Here is an 18,759-nt window from a genome sequence, read left to right on the forward strand (position 1 = left end):
ATGGAACTGTCACTCTACTCCATATATATTTCAGCTCTGTTGTGCCAAACAGAAGACCCAGGGGTGGATTTAAACAAAGGGATAACAGTCAGGTTGACTGTAGGCTTACAAGGGCTATGGTTGTACCTCATGAATCCCAAAAAGAACCTTGAAGGGTCCACTGAGCCAGTTGCAAGTTCCTTTTACAGATGGAGAAGAAAGATGAGAGAAGATGGCCAGAGAAAGCGGCCCCACCTCTCCCAAAGCCAACACACACTGACTCTTCAGGAAGGAGGGAGGCCTTGAGCCATCCATCCTTTTCAATCCTAGGCTTAGCCCTGGGTATCAGTGGATGGCTCCCATCCTTCCCTGGGCTTTCAGGAACTCAGCCTGAGAGAGAGCAGAACCCACATCTACCATTAACAGTTCCCATGACCAGGGCTCAGCTCCATGATGGGCTTTAGGGAGACCTAAATGAGGGTGCTTAGCTGTATTTGCTGAGGGTCAGATTCAGGATTGTCTAGCTGAAGAAGGGGAAGGGTAGTCAAGCAAGGATGCATGGGAATCCCTTTAGGAAGAATGAACAGAGGCACAGTGAGAATTATCTGTCTGTGGCATGGTAAAATCAGGTAACCAGGGCTCCTGGAAGAGTACCCTCTTGAAGCTAAGTCTGGATCACAAAAATACCTCTCAGCCCAGTAGCTCTCAACCTGTGGGCCACAACTCCTTTCAGACTCACAGGGGTTGAATACCATGTATCAGATACTTATACTACAATTCATAACAGAAACAAAATCGCAGTTATGAAGTAGTAGTGAAAATAATGTTATGGTTGTGGTCAGCACAGCATGAGGAACTGTAAGGGTTGCAGTGTTAGGAAAGTTGAGAAACACTGAACTCAGACCATGCTACAGCTGCCAGGTTCAGGGCAGAAGCCAGGGGCATGGCTCACTGGAGAAACACCAGCACATGTAAGCCCCTGAATTCAATCTTCAGAGAAAGAACAAGAAGGGGAAGGGAAGGGGAGAAAAGGAAGGATGTGGAGAAGGGGAGAGGGAGGAAGGGAAGGGGGGAGGGAAGGCCTTGCAGTAGAACAGCCTGGTCTGCCAGGGATACAGATGAGACAGTGAAATACTAAGACCTCATTTCCTGTGCCCAGAAGGTCATCTATATCAAACTGCACAACAAGCACTCTGTCCACCATCTTTCAGGTCTATTGATGTCATATATCAATGTGGCTTTGGTGTAGTATAGCATTGAAACACCAAACTAATCTTATACAGAAAAATAGCCAATACCAAAATAACCACAGAGGGAGACACCCTGGGCCCTATCCAGCTAGCATACTCTAAGATAACTGAAACCAGCACCTAGACCCGTGGCACGGAGCAACCTCTCTCAGCAGGTTTGCCCAGCCTCCTTTCTTCCTTTTGTTCCTTGCTGAGTGTCTCCGAGCAGTCCTGGCACAGACTGAGGGACTGTTTTGGGCACTTCACCCCACGTTGCTGGGATGCCAGGTTCTAAAGAAACCCCGGTGCTGGAGGGACCAGTACAGCTGCCGTGAGTGGATGGGGTCAGTGAGGAGGCTGGGGTTGCTTCCAGCTAAACACACATCCACTGCACTGCACTTGAGCCAACACTGAGTACAACTGTGTCACTGTTAAAGATCATCTGCAGCCCAGTGTGAGGCTGGGCCAGCATTGGTTCTGGAGGGCCACAGCTGAGACAAATGAAGGGAGACTTGGGTGGGAGTGCCTTGGTGCATCAGGTGGCCGTCAATCAAAGCTATTAGTGTCTGGCCGGTGTAAGCCTAGAGACACAACCAAGGTCTCCTGCTGTGTGAGGCCTTCAGCTGCCTTGAGCTACAGCAACTAGCCAGGCCAGCCTCTGCAGCACAAAACAAGAGAAGACACCTGACCCACAAGTGCCAGCCTAGTGGGTGGGTCATGCCCCAGTTGCCAGATTTCTAAGCCAGATGGAGCAAGAATCCCACACTGCCCACTGACGTCCCTGCCCATCACACTCACATGCACACGCTCACTCACACAGCTTGCCTCCAAGAAACAACTTGGGTGGCAGGCCAGGAGGCAGGATCATCCCTCAGGGGATCAAAACCTCTCTGGCCTGCTAATGTCACATCCCGCAGAAGTTTCCCTCATCCCTCAATTCTCCTCCTCTAAAAAGCCCACCTCAAGCATACCATCCAGTCTGTAGACTGGACGACTTCTCCTCAAGCCTGACCTGGTACTTGTGCTCTCTCCTAAGTGCTTGTGGGAGCTGTGGATGAGCACACCCTTGGCTATCCTGCTTCTCTTCTGGTATCTGGTCCAGTGCTCACTCCAGGAGAGCACAGTAATGTCCCAAGACACCCCAGGCCAGACCTGGATACGAGGCAGGTTTCTACAGCTCGACAGACCTCAGTACACAAACCCCACCTGGCTGATGGAGTCAGCAAGGCCAGAGCCAGACTGCAAACCTAGGCTGCCCCCGGTGGGTGCAAGGGGAAGCGTCTCTGGCACCAAAGAGGATCAGTGGCAGGCCAGGAGCAGAAAACAGAAGATTCCGTGACAGAAGAGAAAAAGGCACTGAAGGGCAGAGGGGCCAGGGCCTTGCTGGCCACCACCAGAGCAAAGCACACCTCCACCACCCTGTTATCCACCCCAGTTGTAGGTAACTTCCTCCCTGTCACCTCCTCCCCCTCATGGTCACCTCCACTTTACTATCACCTCACCCACCTGTCACCTCCTCCCTCAATGGCACCTCCTCTTCCCTGTCAAAGCCTTCACTCTCATTATCTCCTTGTCTTAGTCAGGGTTTCGACTCTGTGGTGAAACACCACGAACAGAAAGCAAGTTGGAGGGAAGGGTTTCCTTGGCTTACACTTGCATGTTGCTGTTCATCCTTGAGGAAGTCAGGACAGGAACTCAAGCAGGGAAGGAACCTGGAAGCAGGAGCTGATGCAGAGGCCACGGAGGGGTGCTGCCCACTGGCTTGCTTCCCTTGGCTTGCTCAGCCTGCTTTCTTATAGACCCCAGGACTGTCGGCCCAGGGATGGCCCCACCCACAAGTGGAGGGGGCTCTCCTCCATCAATCACTAATTAAGAAAATGCCTCACAGCCGGATCTCAGAGGCATTTCTTCACACCAAACCCGCCAGTACACTCCTTCTCCCTGTTACCCCCTCTCCTACACTAGTACCTCCTCAGTGTCTCTATGTCGCTGTCGCCTCCTCCTCCCTTACAGTCATCTCCTTCCTCACTATAGCATCATTGACTTCCTCTCTCCTCACTATGACTTCCTCTCTCCTCACTGTCAGCTCTCCCCTGCCTTCCCTTCCTCTCCTGTCATTCTTACCTCATAGCGCCACCTACTGTCCGATGCCCTAAACTCCTTCCAAGGCACCTGTGCCACTAGGCCACAGTGCCAGGACTCAGACATGTCACATACATCAAGTTGTTCCCAAGTTCTGTAAGTACAGTCAGTCACCTTTCTCAAACTAGGTCTCCAGACACAGTGACCATTGCCTAGGCCCACCCTGGAGGCCTTCAGGACAGCCTCCCAATTAAAAGCAGGCACCCTCCTGAGCTGAGTTGTTTCAACTGGTATCTGCCTGCAGCTGGGCTTACCCTGTGGTAGTTGTGAGGACCAGGTTGCCTGCGGGTACCTGGTACAAACAACACTTTCTCAGAAGAGTATGATATGTCCCTCAACCTTTAGGGAAGGGCAGTTGCTTCTGACCTGAGGGAGTGGCTTGGATCTACAGCAACACAGAAAGGAGCCTGTGAGGAGCTCTGCCCTCTTCACACCAGCTGTCCTGACAAGACTCTTATTTATTTTTTTTCTTTTTTTTTTTTTCCGGAGCTGGGGACCGAACCCAGGGCCTTGCGCTTCCTAGGCAAGCGCTCTACCACTGAGCTAAATCCCCAACCCCCCCTGACAAGACTCTTAACAGCAGCCTGTGCTGCTGACTCCAGATACAGGGCCCTTGGATGGACTGGTCCAGGGCCATGCTCTTTGATCATCCCAGGCTTCCCTGATGTCCAAACTCTCTCCACTGGATGCTGTCTACTGCCGGCCATCTGTCCATCTGGCTAATGGTAACAAAGCTTGTGTGACATTTCCTCAAGTAAACAGCCCAAGCTCAGGGCCACTGCTAGGATCCAGGCTCTGGCCTTCCAGGGCTCTGACAGGCATAGCATGGCCACTGGAGCTTTACAGAGCCATCCATCCCTCTCCCCTGGGGTCTGTCACAGACCCTGAAGTGCTTTCCTTCCCAGGTTTGCCCAAGTGAGAGCGAGCTCATGTCACATGGAAGCTCCACAGAAGGTAGGTGATGAGCATCCATGTTCCTGAAAACAGCAGCGCTTCCTGGGCACGGACTACACTAGGCACAAGGCATGAGCGCTAAAGAGAACCCTCAGATGCGGGCCAAGCAGCAGCTCCTACCTAACACAGAGCACAGCAGGCTGGGGACAAGGTGGACAAACAAGTGCTTTGGAGCACTCTCGGATAACAGGATCAGTGTTCCTATGCTGTGCGGAATGCATGAGGTAGAGAGAGTAGGCATTCAGACCACTTGGGCCACTGCACTCGTTTCCAGAGACAGTGTGACCGACCCCTGCTGGGCAGGAGCCAGCACTGCTGATCCTCCTACAATGTGTTGGGTAACTGGCCCCAGATGCAAGCTAGAGCCGGGGAAGGCAAGTAGAGAAGGAAAAAGACCCAGGAAGTGATCTGCCAATGATCACCACAGGCTACAGGGATAACGGTCTTCTGGAAACCCTAGAAAAGCAGGGGCCATACATCCAGTAAGGGGCTGAGGCCAGGTAACCGGAGATATGGGTAAAAAGACGCCTGGTACAAAGGGCCCTGGCCAAGCTAAGAGCTGTACCTCTGCTCTCAGTAACAGTCCCCCTGAGCCGGTAACAGCCACCAGCTTAGAAGCTAGAGCAGTGCAGGTGCCTGCTACAGACAGGGGCCTGATGCCACGCGATGGTTCCTACCAACGGCTACGGTCTGTGGCTGAGCCCAGTGTCTACAGCACTGGAGGAAGGATGTCACTGGGGCTGGACTTTGACAATTTAATGTCTCGTGGCACTTTCAGCTGCCCTGTCTGCTTTGTGCTTGTGTTTACAGATGTGAGCTCTCAGCTTCCTGCTCCTAATATGGCCTCCTCTCCTCCAGAACTTCACAGGCATCACCGATCTTCCCCGAGGCAAGCCAAGTTCATCCTTCACACCAAACCTTCTTCACCACCCCATGTCGGTGAAGAAGCAGCCCTCCTGCTGGCCACACCAGGTCCACAGCAGAACTGGCCACACTGCTGCTACCACAAGCCAGCCAGGCTCTTCCTTGCTGTTCCTCCCACTTCCAGGGCCCCATTTCTCTGTACGCCACCATCTGGGCCTCTAAAGTGGACTGGCCTCCCAGCTCACCCTGGCTGCCTCCCACTCCTCTCACTATGCCTGCCACCTTTAAAAAAATCAACTCAGTCCCTACAACTTTCCCCCAGAAAGCCAGCACTTTCTTATGCAAGTGTTGGGTTTTGGTCAAAGGCCATCCCTTCAGACAGGCCTTCCCTGACTACCCTTCCTGTCTCTCCCTCTTAACTGCTTTGTCCCTGGGGGGTGATTTGCATGTTTAATCAGTGCCCCTCCTAGGATGCCACTGCACCAGGATCAGGCACACACCCTCTTACAGGTGCCCCCAGCAAGTGTCTGGACAATGATGGACAAATCTCCTTGATATGGTTGGACATGATTTCAATGTGTCCACAAAGGTGACGTGTTGAAGCCTTGTTTCCCGGCATGATGGTGTTGGGAGGATTAGAACCCTTGAGAGGAGCAAGTGCGAGGTGGCCAACCTCCCTGGGAAAGGAGTGGCACTGGTTCTGAGAACCGTTATTTCTCTTGAGGGTGGATTCTTACAAAGTGAAACTACCCACACACTCTTGGCCTCTTGTGCATGGGGCCATTTTCCTTTCTGGTTCTCCATTATATTTTAAGTTATTTAGGGAGACAGGCTGCTGGCACGACAGCGTTGGGATCTTCCAGAGATTATGACCTAAACATCCATATTCCTTCTACACAGTTCTCAGCACCAGTTATTCTGTTGAAGCAGTGGTTCTCAACCTTCCTAATGCTGTGACCCTTCAATATAGTTCCCCATGTTGTGGCGACTCCCAAACATAAGACTGTTTTTGTTGCTACTCCATAACTGTAATTTTGCTACTGTTATTAATCATGATATAATATCAGATAATGGCATATCTGATATGCAACCTCTGTGAAGGGGACGTTTGACCCCCAAAGGTGCTGTGACCTACAGGAAGAGAACTGCTGTGTTACAGCAACAGAAAGGGGCGAAATCCCTCCTCCAACCCGTTTCCCAGGGTGAGAATGGCAGCGCCTGGCTGTACCACCTGGCTGAGTTGCCAGGGAGAAAGCCTGAGCATGGTGAGCCATGCTCAGTGCTGCAGCCATAAGATGCTGCACCACTCTTCCAGCAGGCCCTGCTCACAGCGCAGTTTCCTGTCCCTACCAAACACAGAGCTAGGCTTCCACCTCCTGTCTTCCTGCATCCAGACGCCACCTGAGCTCCTCTGACCCAACCATAACACAATGCCATTTTTCTCATTCCAAACTGACTATGAGGAGCTCACTCATTCTCTCATGGATGACTATACATCTTTCCAAGGAATAATGCTTTTCAAAATGGGGCAAACCAAAAACTTAAGACCAAGAAAAGGAACTGCTTATGATAACTGCACAGACACAAGGCTCTCGTCTCCAAATTTGGGCTGTTGGTGCTGTTCCTGTGGATGAAACTCAGCTTCAGAATTAAGTGTGCAAAAACATACTGCTTCGAGGGTCAATGGGAGATGAACATAGAGAGCCTGGGCCTCAGTAAAAGTACTCCCAATACCCACTGCATCTGGCCAGCTCTTCTCTCTGTGCTCCGACCTCACTCTGGCAATTACTGCCCTGTACTAGCTTCCTCTGATTCTGTAAAACATCAGAAACATTCTTGTGTGGATTAAGATCAGTGTCTGTCCCCTAGAGTGTCCTGCAGCCTAGTAGGCTGGCTCCTAGGCATGCAGGCTCCGCATGCACAGGTGGGACAGAGAATGCACACAGGGAAGGTGAGGACGGAGTAGGGCAGGCTAAGGGCACAAAGCACCATGTGTCTGGCCTTGACAAAAGAAAGCTATCAGGAACCCAGGGCCAGCACTGGCACACTCTAGCAGTACAATCCAAGGCTGTGGTTTCTTAGGAGCAAGGGGAGGTCATAGTGGTCTTGTCTGACCTCTGTACCCTTCCCAGCAGACCCCTCCTAAGGCAGGTCCAGCATGTTCAGGACTGCAGGGACAAAACATTCAGAAGGTGGTGGCTCTGGGCCAAGCATCCCTGCCCCTACCCGCCAGGTGGAAAAAAGACCAAGCCATAAACCAGATGAAAAGAATACAGTGTTCCACCCTGGTACAGCTGAACTAACAATAGTCTAGGATCAGTGTACTGATGGCACCAAGCACAGCCTTCTACAGACTAGCTCCAGGCAATGACAAGGTATCCCAGGCTCTGCCTCAGCGAGCACTCTAGCCTCCATTCCCATTAGGCCTTGTGTCATAAACTCCCAGACAGCCCAGGCCCGCCCGCCCGTGAGAAAGTGGCTGTAGGTGGAGAGCCTCCCCCATGCCTTTGTCAGCTGCAGGCTCTTTGTCTACCCTAGGTCACCCTGACACTGGCCCCTTGGCCTCCACGAAGGCAAGAGTCTCCTCTCATTCAGTGTACATTCACTGAGTACCACCCTGGTGGGGAAGAAGGGAAGAGGACGGTGACAGGCATGGGAAGGCAGAGAAGGGAGCCACCATCTAGCCCACTGTCCGTGTGTCTGGCTTGCTGGTAGCAGTGATCCTACCACACCGGCTCACTAGCCAGCCGGTGCCAGTGCAATGGTACTCACCACATTCCAGAAGAGTGGATTGAACACAATGGTGAGCACAGCCGCCACAAAGCTGGGCTCTGTGGGGTCCACGTAACCCAGCAGCCAGCTCATAACGAAGAGATCGGCCTGCAAGGACAGAACTGCCATCAGCAGGAGGCCTGTCTAGCAACACCCAGAAGCTACCAGGACCTGTGAGCCCCCAGGATGCAAAGACTGCTGGGAACATAAAGGAAGCTTGGGCTATCCAAGTCCAGACACAGTCACTCATAAAACAAAAGATAAAAGGCTGAAAACTAGTCGGCCGTGTCAACTGCCCTGAGAGTGCCAGGCTAATGGCTGCGGAGGTGCCCATGGGCACTGTATGCAGAGAGCTGTGGCTCTGAAGACAGGTTCGCAAGAAAGAAGAGACACCAACCCTGGATGTGATTGCAATCCTCTTGGATGAGGGTTCTCACGAGACTCAAGGAAAACTCAGGTGGCCAAAATACATGGGAAGAGAAGCCTGGCCTCAGGAGACAGCAGGAAGAACTAGTGACCATGGGTAATGGCCACCTCTCCCAGAGCCTCTGGGGCAGCATGACTGCAACTGTGCACAGAAGTGATTCAACACACAGCATGAAGAGAGCAGGTAGCGCCACTCCCGCCAGCTCACACTGACAATGACCTGGAGTCATAGAGACAACCCAGGGCTATGGCTATGGCTATGGCTCAGTGGTAGAGCACTTGCCTAGTATGTACAAAACCTTAGATTCTATCCCCAGTACCACCACCAAAACAAAACCACAAGATCAACCTAAGTGCCCAACCTAGAGAAATAAGATATGGCCTCTGTGTGTGTGTGTGTGTGTGTGTGTGTGTGTGTGTGTGTGTGTGTGTGTGTATGCTTGTGTGTGTGTACATATGTGTGTGCACGTGCGTGCGTGCATGCATGCGTGCGTGTGTAAAGCCCCTAAATCACAGGGAATAGCTCCATTTACTTGTAAAAGCCCGAAGTCCTTGATGTTGGGATGAGTTGTAAGCGCTAGGCTGGGCTGGGCTGGGCTGTGCTGTGCTGGGCTGTGCATTCTAGGATGTCTCGCAGCCCCCGATCCTGGCTTCTACCCAGTGGAGGGTGGCAACTCCTCCCCACTGAAGCAACCAGAGATGTCTCCAAATATAAAGCAGAAACAAACTCTCTGAGTGGGAGGGAGCTCTGTCCACAGGAGAGGAGAGGAACAGCAGTCACTTTCTGCACCAACTTCTTTCTTCAGGCAGTGAGTTCTGTGCTGGGTGGTGAATATTGCCGGGGTTCTTGTGCTCGTCTCTAAACATCTCCAGTTTCCAGTTTAGGAAGGATCGTGAAGACCCAGAGCACTGATAATATTGTATTGTCTCCCCCACGTGCAAATGAAATAAAAGTCGCACTAAATTGTAAATGAGGCTTGGTGCACCAGGCCTATGGCCTTTCTCAGACTCTGCATACTTAACTGTTTCATTTCAAGCATGCTTCCGCCCCACATTAGGGAAGGAGAGGCAAAAATGTGCTACATCTGCTACTATGCCACACACACAGACCCTCCCAGGGTTGCCCATCCCTGGAGGGAAAGCAGCAGGCTCTACCCATGTTCTTACTTCACCCATTAACTGCCCCCTGGGAACACTCAGCCTGCCATCCAGACTGAATTGCCCAGTGTGACACAGGGAATACTGGAAAGTCACTAGGCATGAAATGTCTTCCATTCTGGCCTCCCTGCCCAGTCAGATGACATTTCTCACCAGGATGTGGGATCAAAGGCAGGCTAAGCATTTGCTAAAAACTTAAACCCAGTATTCAGCCACCCATATCCACAAGAGATACACCAAGACCCCTACAGATGCCTACAGTGCAGCTAACACCAAAAACGGCATGTGTTATACTGCGGCTGTTCTAATATACATGCACTTCCGATAGAAATTTTGCAAACCAGGCAAAATTTCATGAGGGTAAATAACCACTCACTAACTAGCAGACTGGGTGTGGTGACACACACCCGAGATCCCAGAACTCAGAAGGCAGAGGCAGGCTGATCTCTGAGTCTAGTCCATGAGCTGTCTAGTGTAGTGCAGGTCAGCCAAGGTTACAAAGTGAGAACCTGTCTCAAAATACAAAATCGAGAGAGGGAGTGGAAGGCAGAACTAGAACAGACTAAAGTGGTGCGATTTCTCCCTCCCTCTCTTGTCTGCTCCACTCACAGTCTTGCTTGTGGAGATCACTGCCGCAGGTTACAGGTGCAGCAGAAGTCAATAGGAAGTGCACTAGTGTGGGAGCAGGGACAAGAAGCACCTTGGTGAGATCACCAGGGTATTGATAAATGAATGACCGAGAACCTGCTCAGGAACCTGCAAGGAGAATGAGCCTGAGGCCTTATCCCAGGTTGCTGACAGAGCTCAAGAATACACAGGGAATAACATAGCAGACAAACCTGAGCCCCTGGACAAAGTCTCAGGAAGCCTTGGATGAGATCAGGGCCTCTCAGCACAACCTTGGGCTGTGGGAAGTAAGGTCATGTGCTTCTAGGGCACACAGCACTCGTGCAGGAGGAAGCCACCAGATCACCCCTCAAAATAGACCATATGCCTTACAGGAGAAGGAGGGGACTGGAGCTGTGTAGCTCTAAAGCTTCTAGAATCTGAGCCTAACAAGAGAGCCAGTCTTTCTTCCCTGTGATGACCTGTGCTCATAAGGCCCAGTGCTGGGGTGGGGGCTGCAGAAAAAGAGGAGAGGACACTGGCCTAGGCACATGCTCTGACTACTCCCAGAGCATGCTGATCTTACTTCTGTCAGTTGGACCACATATCCTTACCCAGCAGAAGTCCGTACATATCCCAACCCTTCCTTCCTATACTACATTTTGAGCTCCAGCCAAAACCTCCCATTGCTTAGGCACCGACACTGCAGCCTCCTGCCACACCTTTGTCTCATTGGCCACACTCTTGTCTCATCCTATCTAGTCCATTCTGAGATTCCTTACATAACCACTCCATCCATTTCCTACCCTCACCACCTCTGTACTCACGGCTCCCCCAACCCCCAGGCACAGCAAAGGACCTTCATGAGCTCCTATCTTCTGCTTCCCTTCGGAGTCCCCCTAGATGGAAGCTCACACCCTGCCGGCCGCCCTCACCCATACCTCCTCACCTACATTTGGCTCTCTCAGCATAGCACGCCAGCAGGTAGGCCCTATACTTCCCCCATGGAGTGGACCCTCACTGCTACCCATCCCTTCACAACGGCTCTGCACGTGCTGGGAATACCATCTGCCCCTGTACACTGAACAAACTCCTGCACATCCCTCAAAACCCAAATGGAACAGTCCTCTACTTCTGACCAAGGCACTCTATGGTATTCCTGGAGTTAAGCCTTTGTCAAGATCTGATCATCATCCCTGTCTTGCAGCCGCTCCTCAGGCTAAGGACCGCTCTTTCATTGATCTTTGTGTCTCCATTTCTGACTGCCAAGGCTGGCAGAAAGTAAATATTTGCTAAGTGAACTGAAGCCCTTCTTTCATCATCAATAAAATTTGAAGGCTAATGGTCATCTGCAAGGGGCTCAGTGGCTGAGCCACTCTATGGCCTCCTCCGGTCTGGCTTTGGAAAGAGACATGGAATTGCCAAAGCAGTCCCCGGAGGCAGTTTTGCAAGCTGCCGGACAGCTGGGCAGTCAACATGACTAACAGGCCCCTCTGGACATAGGGGCATGGCTTCTCGTAAGACCACAGACCTGGAATCACCAGCTACCCAGACACTTTGCCTCATACATATGTATTTCCGCAGGGCGGGAAGATGAAGCAATGCTTTACCAGAGTTGGTGGAGGTGAAATGCCAAGCCAGAGGGAGAGGAGGGACGTCCCAAAGCAGCTTGAAGTCCTCAGGTGGGGCCTGTTTGCTCCTAGGTATGCAAGTTAGGGGTGGAGGAGGGCAGGGAGGACAGAGGTGGGAGGACCAGCAGTCCTGAGGTCTCCAGGCCTGGCCTGAGTCCACCACCTACTTTCCCTTGCAGTATACTCCCCTGCCTGTGTCCTCTGCTGGCCGACCTCCCTGGAGCTCCCACAAGAGGACATTCTAGGCCTACAGGTCCTATAGACCCTAAGTGTACTGCACTATGTGAATGTGAACGCACACCCACACATATGCACACACACATATGCAAAACAATTAAACAGTAGTGTCATTTTTAAAAGGTAAGCTCACCATATTAGGGGAGGGAGGTGGAGGAGGAATACCTGGAGGAGAGAGCATTTGTTCTTGCAGTGGGGGCCTCCCCTCTTTCCCCGTGACCTCCAGAGGGAAGATACATGCTCACAGTCTTCAAAGGATTGTCAAGAATTCAACCCAATGTCATTCTCCTAGTGCTGAGCACCATGAACGGAGCCTGTCCTGGTATAGGATGTTAAAGGCCAGAAACTAACCAGTCCTGAGAGCATTCCTAGGGCCCATCTCCAAGGTCAGGGAACTGAGGTCTGAAAGAGGACTTATCACTGACCCCACAAAGATGATACAACCAGGAGCTTGGAGAAACTGCAGAGTCCAGGCTGTGAGGGCCAGGACCAGCATAGCCTTTCTGGATCCTAGGCAGGAAGCCCCACCAGATGAGACTTCAGCCACTAGGGGAGGACCCCCTGGCACAGTTGACAAGAGTAAAAGACAGTTTCTGGATCCTGGATCCCCAGCATGAGATGGGTAAAGTGGGCAGTGAAACGCATGCTTCTTTCCTTCTTTGTGAGAGCTAAGACAGAAGAAGAAAACTGAGACAGAGGGGTTGGGGATTTAGCTCAGTGGTAGAGCACTTGCCTAGCAAAGCCCTGGGTTCGGTCCCCAGCTCCAAAAAAAAGAGAAAACTGAGACAGAGATTAGCTAGTTAATGGTGCGGAACCTGCAAAAACCACCCTTCATCGGTCTCTCAATTACAGCCAAAGTGACCCAATTCAGAATATGAGCACACAACCAGGTCCCAGTGCCCTGGTCAGCCTGCCTCAGCAGGTGGGGAGAGTTCACCAGGAAGCCAGGTCACCTTGAGGGTTACCGTTGCCTGGAGAAGAAGCTGCTTCGTAGGAGAGAGTGACTAATGCTGAGCAGAAATTAGAAGCAAAGAAACATACTCCCAGCCCTCCATACCTGAGACATGGGCACCCCCCCCCGAAAGCCCGCTCAAAACTGGATTAGCTGAAATTAACCCCAAATCCTTCTGACAAGAACAGAGGAGCCATGGCTCTCTCCCCTACGTCCTGCCTCCCAGCCAGTGTCAGATGCTCCATGTGAGGCATCTCAGGAGGCCTGACTCCTAAGTTCTCCCTCGAGGTCAGGGGCCTAGTGGGGGCTAAAGAGAGAACCAACCTACCAGAACCAGAAGGAAATGGGAGCTGGGCTCCAGGGGCAGCTCAGGTCACCTGTCCCTGGTGATGAACTCAGCTGCAGAAGCCCCACAAGCTGGGAGGAAGGAAGCACATAGCCGGTCTGCCACACTGGGAACCTGGACACACTTCAGACCAATGTCCTGCAGTTAGGGAATGATTTGCAGGGGGTCAATAGCACCCAGGGTGCAAGCCACATTGTGACATGCAAACAAACAGCAGGAGCGCAGGACAAAGTTGCATTGATCACCTGGAAGTGATGGGCCACTCTGTGACGTGTACCATACACATCAAAGGATAAAAGGGACGGAGTGGGGCTGTCTCGGAACAGGGACAGGATCCTTCATCCCACACAGTGGCCCACTGCAGCTGCATACCCTTCCCCCTCTTCCCAGCTGTTTAGTGTCTGGGTATTGCCCGCCACTTGATGGGCAATTCCATGAGAGCCCTGTGCCCTGAAAGAGAGAAAGGAGGTAGTGGGAGCTTTCTACCTAGGTCTACACTCCCAAGAGGAGTGAGTGGGCACCATGTTTACTATTAAGGCATCACGCTGCCCCACTCTGTCCTGCCTGGATCTAAGGAAGGACCCGGTGAAGGGCAGAGCTCTACCCTCTTCCTGATGCCCACAGAGCTCACAGTAACCACCAGGACCAACCTGAGGCCAGGTTCCCCAAGTGAAGTGGGCTAGCAAGAATGGCCACCCAAGACTACCCACGCTTGGTGTGAAGAACAGATGTGAACACCAGGTGTAAAGGTATATCAAGATACACAGGGCTGCCCTGGTGTCGAGCCACCTGAACTCTTCTGCTACACCCTAAGAATACAGATGTGTCACCTTTCACCCTCTTGGCAGGCATGTACCCTAAAGCAAGAACCAGAAGACACTGACCCAGTGACATTCAGTAAAACAAACAAACAAACAACAAAAAACAAACCAAACAAACAAACGAACAAAAACCACAGGTTTCAGGCCGTCAGTCATGGCTCAGTGACAGAGCAATCACCTAGCACATTTGAGGGTTCTAGGTTCATCTCCAGTAACAAGGAGAGGGAAACTGCATCTGTGCCTTCCCTCTTCCCTTTTTGGATAGGTGGACGGTTCATTGACTGACTATTTTTTCAGATAGGTGGACAGTTCACTGATTGACTATTTGGCAGGTCATGACAGGTTGGTACCAAGTGGCAGGCTGGGTCCCTAATGGCACCACAAAATCTACCGGGAGGGGCACGAGGCTAGACCACCTCTGCTCAGTCCCTCAGGAGTGGCAGACCTGGTTCTGCAAACTCCCAGCATGGTGCTTTCTCACAGATTTATGCAGCCACATCATACATCACACCAGCTTAGAGGTGGAGGATGGGGAGCAGTGGTAGGGGGAGCAGGAAAAAAACATCCCAGTGTGGATGAGGGAGGGGCATATGAAGCGGAAGTGGAAACAAGGGTTCAGTTGTGTTGGATGGTGTTTTGTTAAAGGAGACTCACGAAGGGACGTATCACTGAAGCAAACACAGGGGAAAGGATGTTCTGCGAAAGCAAGCTTGTGAAAGAAACATGAAGGATTCATCTATAACAACACACATGTATGGATTGGTCCCCCTTTTACTGAGTAGTTGAACTCTATTTGTCAGGTCTCCATAGAGAAATGATCCAAAAGACTTCTAGTGCTGTGCTGCGGCTTCTTGCTGCTTCCTCAGACTTGGCAGAGTGATGTCAGCTGAGACAAACTCACATGCTGAGGTAAGAAGACCTGTGGAGGACATGTGATATTTGGAGAGAGTATAAGTAGGAATGAATGGCCAACGACGGAGGTTGAGCCTGGCTTGCTGGTAGAACTAGCCCTACAACGCTTGAGGGTCTCTTGTCTTCTGCTGATCTTCGCTTTGCTAAGAGATGCACGGCTGAGAACTCCTGGCATTCCTGGTGATCCAGATCCCTCCTGCTAACTCATGCTGATTTGGCTGAGGCCTAGTCGTTCCTGCTAGGTCGTGCCACTGATGTTGCTACCCCACCATTACTGAACTGGACTGCTGGTATATCCGTGAAGTGTTTGCGAGTGGACTGAGAGCCGTTTCTGACCTGTGAACTGAACTGCTGATTTCCTGACAACAAAGATGGGAGTTGTTCCAAAGAGCCATTTCTAAACAGGTCCACTTTCCCTCCCCAGCCCCAACTCCTGTATCCTTTCTTTTCCACAACCTCTGGTGGGTTGTGGGCTGGAAGGGAGGTGTCTTAGTCAGAGTTTCTATTCCTGCACAAAACATCATGACCAAGAAGCAAATTAGGGAGAAAAGGATTTATTCGGCTTACACTTCCACATTGCTATACATCACCAAAGGAAGTCAGGATTAGAATTCAAGCAGGTCAGGAAGCAGGAGCTGATGCAGAGGCCATGTAGGGATGTTACTTACTGACTTGCTTCCCCTGGCTTGCTCAGTTTGCTTTCTTATAGAACCCAAGGCTACCAGCCCAGGGGATGGCACCACCCACAATGGGCCCTCCCCCCTTGATAACTAATTGAGAAAATGCCTTACAGCTGGATCTCACAGAGGCATTTCCTCGAGGGAGGCTCCTTTCTCTGTGATAACTCCAGCTTGTGTCAAGTTGACACACAAAACCAGCCAGTATCCAATGCTATATTATACACTATGATAGAATGTTGTAAACTGGAAATGCTGAGTTGCACAACAGTCAAGACAACACACATCTGCCAGCAAGGCTTGGTCCCCAGTAGCACACTTGGGCATAGCTGTCACAAACGGGGCCAAGCAGCTGAAGGGTTCCCCTACCTCAGTTTCCTGAGTCAGGGGGCTTTGCTCGCTAAAGACCATTGCCCAGAGCTGTTCTATACTCATTTGACAAGCAAGCTGGGGCTAGAGAGCTGGCTCAGTGGTTAAGAGCATTGATTGTTCTTCTAGAGGTCCCGAGTTCAATTCCCAGCAACCACACAGTGGTCACAACCATCTGGATCCGATGCCCTTTTCTGATGTTTCTGAAGACAGTGACAATGCACTCACATACATACAATAAATAAATAAATCTGAAAAAAAAAAAGGTGAAGCATATTCTGTGACACCCATGCTGAGTTGGTGACATTATAACCTATTCTCACCCCGAGCAGGAAAGTCCTCATGAAAATGGGGGTGGTGGCTGGGCTTGAAACAGGCCCACCTGCACCCTAGTGCCTGGTTCTGAGTATCCCAGGGTGATCTACCAATCTGGGTACTGTATTAATCAGGGTTCTCTAGAGTCACGGAACGTATAGAATGTCTCTGTATAGGAAGGGAATTTGTTATGATGACTTACAGCCTGTGGTCCAACTCCCCGACAGTGGTCAGCTGTGCAGGGGAAGTCCAAGCATCTACTAGTTGCTCAGTCCACAAGGCTAGGAGATTCCAACAGATGTGCTGGCCAAGCAGGTGAAGAAGAGCTAATCTTCCTTCTTCCGATGTCCTTATGTAGGTCTCCAGCAGAAGGTGTGGCCCAGATAGAAAGTGTGTATCACCACTCCTGGATCTGGGACTTGTTTTGTCCCAGGATGACCTTGAACTCAGAGATCTCCTTGCCTTAGTCTCCTGGGATTCATAGCCACTATGCCTCAAGATCTCCACGCCAAGATCCAGGTCAGAAACTTGTATCTCCCAGCCTCAAGATCTGGATCACAGGAGAGCCTTCCAACTCTGGATCATGGTTCATTCCAGATATAGTCAAGTTGACAACCAGGAATAGCCATTACAGGTACACTAAGAGGTTTAGAAGAGCTCCCACAGGTGGGCAGGCTCCTCTCAGCCTGCTTCATACAACTGCCAGGCAGAAGAACAGAAGGATCTCAGTTTGTGAGATAAGAAAGGCCGACTTCTTGCCCCAACCAGTAAAAAAATTTTTTTTAAACACAAAAAGACTAACAGGCTAACAACCTGTTCTCAACAGCTGGGCTGCTCAGTGCAGCACAACAGCCACCAGCAAGAGGAATCCATGCTATTTCACATGGTGAGATATCCTCATGTACAGTTAATAATCAAATACAGACATCCCTCAGTATCCAGCGAGGACTGCTTCCAGCAGCCCCAGCAGACACTGACGCCTTAGAAACCAAAGCTCTTCCTGTTAAATGGCCCGCAGTCTTTGCATCCTCACCTGCTCTAATCATATCCCAACAGAGATGCTGTATGGATAGTTACTGCTATATGGTCAGGGAATGGCACGGTGAAGAAAAATCTGTTCGTGTGTGCACACAATTTTTTTCAATCCAGATAAGGTAATTTATAGATAAGGAAACTTCAGATGTGAAGGGAAATTGTATCTTGGGAAACTCATTTTTGTTCTGTGTGTTTAGGGTTGTACATGTAGAGGCCATGGGCTGACATTAAATGTCTTCCTCAACACTTTTCACTTCAGTTTTTGAGGCAGGCAGGCTCTCTAAGTCTGGAGCTCACCAACCTGGCTACATTGGTTGGCCAGAGAGCCCCAGAAGTCCTCGTGTCTCCACCTTCCCTGCGACAGGGTTCTGGGTACACAGGCTGCACACGGCTAGACTGGCTGGCCAGTGAGCCCTAGGGCTTAGCCTAAGTGTGTCTACCTCTCCAGCACTGGGATCACAGATGCCGTGACTGTACCTAGCCTTTATGTAGATGCTGAGGAGCTGAGCTCAGGTCCTCATGTGTGCACAGCAGGCAAACACTCTACTGAATAGGCCATCTACTCAGCACCTCTTCCATATGTCTCTAAATAATGTAGATACTAAAAGAATGTATTGATTTTGTTTGTGGAGAGGATGGGAACCAGTCATGGCCTTGAACACCTTAGGCAAGTGCTCTCCCATCTCTGAGCCCCTCTGCCCCTGGTCCCAGCACAAAATTCTAAATTATATATGGGACACACAACCCTTCCATTTAGACAGCATTGAGAACCTCAGCTCAGGTGTCCATGGGTGAAGAAAACCTTGAAGTTCTCTCAGGCCAGGGGCTAACATATTTCACGGAGATTTTAACAGAGGAAGCTCTCCTGAATAACAGAACCTTAATGTGCATGATGATTGGTTTGAATGAGAATGGTCCCCTAGCCATCCTCAAGCACGTTTGAATGCTTATTCCAGTTGGTGGAACTGTTTGTGAAGGATTAGGAGGTGTGGCCTTGTTAGAGGAACTGTGTCACTGGGATGGTGCTTGAGGCTTCGAAAGCCCATCCCATTCCTGGTTAATTCTCTTTGCCTCCTACTTTTGGATAAGAAGTAAGAACCCAGCAACTGGTCCAGAGTCATGTCTGCCTGCTACCATATACCCCACTGTGGGTCAGAGATTCTAAGCCTCTGAAACTGCAAGCCCCCAATAAACTCTTCTTTTTTTTTTTTAAAGATTTATTTTATGTATGAGTACACTATTGTTGTCTTCAGACGCATCAGAAGAGGGCATCAGATCCCATTACAGATGGTTGTGAACCACCATGTAGTTGCTGGGAATTGAACTCAGGACTT

General features: G+C 50.9%; 1 protein-coding gene across 5 annotated transcripts in view; it reads right to left on the reverse strand.

Moving 5' to 3' along the window:
- Positions 1-18,759, reverse strand: part of Pemt (phosphatidylethanolamine N-methyltransferase) — a 74,218-nt gene that overhangs the window by 53,164 nt on the left and 2,295 nt on the right. For 2 of the 5 annotated variants that reach the window (XM_039085286.2, XM_063268472.1), the window contains one exon: positions 7,941-8,048. The exons of 1 other annotated variant lie outside the window; for it this stretch is intronic. In XM_039085286.2, coding sequence (XP_038941214.1) covers positions 7,941-8,048 — 108 coding nt within the window. Of the gene's footprint in view, positions 1-2,859; positions 7,547-7,940; positions 8,049-13,278; positions 13,351-18,759 lie in introns of those variants that run through there. 2 more of the 5 variants (NM_013003.2, XM_063268473.1) reach the window with 2 other exon arrangements.

Source organism: Rattus norvegicus, chromosome 10, assembly GCF_036323735.1.
Source record: "Rattus norvegicus strain BN/NHsdMcwi chromosome 10, GRCr8, whole genome shotgun sequence".
Lineage (NCBI taxonomy): Eukaryota > Metazoa > Chordata > Mammalia > Rodentia > Muridae > Rattus > Rattus norvegicus.